Below are 2,313 nucleotides of genomic sequence, written 5' to 3' on the forward strand. Positions count from 1 at the left end.
ATTTAAAACACACTCATTAACTACTTAATAAAATAAAGGTATAATAAAAAAATTATATATATAACACCTATCTAATATCTTACATTTTGGATCAAATAAAAATTATACAAAATGATGTCTATTATGGTCCGGAAGAAGTATATTATATATATATATGTGGCCTAAATTATGTTATAGTGAGGGTACGTTGGTGTATATAATAATTGATAATTGATTTAAGATCAAGATGTGCTCTGCACTTGCAAGGCTCAAATCCACAAAATAGGACTTCTTTCTACTTATTACAACACTACACATCTCAAGGCAGGGTCGCCACACAACAATAGCAAGAAGCGTCAAGCGTGTATCAGGGCAAGAGTTGGGATCCTCCTAAACCTTCCACAAATTATTATCCAAGCCATCAAACTCCGTACAAGTGTCTGAGATCCCACTCTTCTGATACATAAAACAAAGCGTTAAAAGGATTAAAACGTAGTACCGCAACATATCCATGGCTTAGCCCATCTAAAACCGTTCAGCCACTTCAACCATCTCTTCCACCACGGAAGCCAACACAGACTTCTTCCCACTGTTCCTCAGATTACACTTGGCTCTGATCTCCCCTTGCTTCCCCGTCAAGACCCTCAGCTGACTCATCTTTGTCATCGCGTTGCTGAACTTCTCGAAGAACAACTTCTGGTCCAGCGCAAAACTCTGCACCAACTTCTTCGTCCGGGCATCGGAAAACAGGTCCTGATCCGACGTGAACAGTCCCTGCCGGTTCATCAGGTCGATGTAGTACTTGTTGTCGAACTGGTTGGGAGTTCGGATGTCCAGGTTTGCGGTGTTTGGCGAGGACGCGCTGGGACAGGTGGCCTTGAGGTTCTTCAGGAGGGTCTGGTCGATGGGAGCCGGGCTCGTGCCGGAGACGCGGTCTGAGAAGGAGCTGCAGTGGGCCCGGCCGAAGGTGTGGGCGCCGGAGAGGGCGACCACGTCGGTGACGTCAAACTTCTGGTCGGCGAAGGTCTTGATGGTGCCGGTGGTGTTGGCGAAGGGAGACGGGAGGTTGCTGGTCTCGTCGAAGTTTAAGGTCAGGCTGTCTCGTCTTCCGAGAGGGACGGGGAAGTTTGGCCCTCCTGTCTGCCATTATTGCCGCAGAATGAGAAAGCATTAGCGCAGAAGATTAAGAACAGAGAAATGAATAGCTTTGATTAGAAACGTAAATACAATCATGAAAGTAATTACCAGGACAACAGCATCACGTCCGGCGAGAGCGACGATATCAGAGCAGGAGACAACTGATCCACATTTCTGGTGGACGAGAGCTCTGATATCGTCGATAGTCTGCAATGCCTCCGTCCTAATGCCGCCGTTGGATCTGGAGTCTCTCTCGCTCTGATTGCTTGGCGGAATCGCGTCCAGCAATATGGACCCATCACAACCCTGCATCATAAACACATCAACACACAGCAATCAACAACTTTTGTCGCTCACTTACAAGGCAAACAAGGAAGATCAGTTGAAGGGACTTAGAAACGGAATGAAAGAAAAAAGTGAGAACAATTGACAAGAGAAAACCAAGTTGCAGGAAGCTTATATATACCTGGACGAAGCAATCGTGGAAGAGGATGCGAAGCAGGGCAGGGGCTTGGCCGGTGTCCTTCTGGAAGACAGATTGGAGATGGTCTGTGACGATGGATTCGAGAGTGGGGCAGGTAGAATCGTAGAAGGTCCAAGAGAGGCCCTTGACGATGGGAGGCTTGGACTGTGCCTGGATGGCTCGGAAGTGAGAGGCCAGAACAAGGGAAGAGAACAAGAGCAAAGAGAAAAGGCAGGAGTTAGCCATGTTTTACTTTTCTCTCTGTGAGTTGAGCACTCTTCCCACTGGTAACAGAGCCTTTTATAGAGTGTAATAAGTGGCCTAGCTAGTCGCCTTTGTCCACTTCTTTCTGCAATCCCTTAATTTAGAGCCGCCATGTAATTAACTAATTATATACTCACATTTTTAATAAAATTTTACTCTTTAATAAAATAATTATTTATTTTTAAATTAATATTATTTTATATACTTATTTTTATTTAATAAAATATTTCATATAAAATAAGTATAAAATAATTTATTTATTAAATTATTTTAAAAAATAATTATTATATTTTAAAATATTAAAAATATATTTAATATTTAATTTTTATAAAAATATTTTACATTTTTAAGTAAAATGAGCACATAATTCCTCACTTTTTATCATAAAATGCATTTTAAATTATAAGGAGACTTTATGTTTCACTGTGGTAATGATAAACTTTTTTAATAATTTTTTTAATATTACATGC

At 41.4% G+C, this 2,313-nt stretch overlaps 1 protein-coding gene across 1 annotated transcript; it reads right to left on the minus strand.

Annotated features, from left to right (window-relative positions):
• Window positions 1-253: 253 nt before the first annotated feature.
• On the minus strand, window positions 254-1,862 carry LOC129293291 (peroxidase 12-like). Its single transcript, XM_054931168.1, has 3 exons — window positions 1,583-1,862; window positions 1,225-1,422; window positions 254-1,119 (listed from the first exon to the last, which is right to left on the minus strand). The coding sequence occupies exons 1-3, from the start codon at window positions 1,823-1,825 to the stop codon at window positions 505-507; spliced, it is 1,056 nt and encodes a 351-aa protein (XP_054787143.1). The 5' UTR covers window positions 1,826-1,862; the 3' UTR covers window positions 254-504.
• Window positions 1,863-2,313: the final 451 nt, after the last annotated feature.

This window comes from Prosopis cineraria, unplaced genomic scaffold (genome assembly GCF_029017545.1).
Source record: "Prosopis cineraria cultivar Desert tree isolate PC_DT_omini unplaced genomic scaffold, ASM2901754v1 PC14, whole genome shotgun sequence".
NCBI lineage: Eukaryota > Viridiplantae > Streptophyta > Magnoliopsida > Fabales > Fabaceae > Prosopis > Prosopis cineraria.

Excerpts from the sequence above, each read along its gene's own strand:
- LOC129293291 (XM_054931168.1), bottom strand. The coding sequence starts at position 1,825 with ATGGCTAACTCCTGCCTTTTCTCTTTGCTCTTGTTCTCTTCCCTTGTT. Across the intron at positions 1,423-1,582 it reads TCCACGATTGCTTCGTCCAG|GGTTGTGATGGGTCCATATT; the intron begins GTATATATAAGC and ends TTTATGATGCAG. Across the intron at positions 1,120-1,224 it reads GACGTGATGCTGTTGTCCTG|ACAGGAGGGCCAAACTTCCC; the intron begins GTAATTACTTTC and ends CAATAATGGCAG.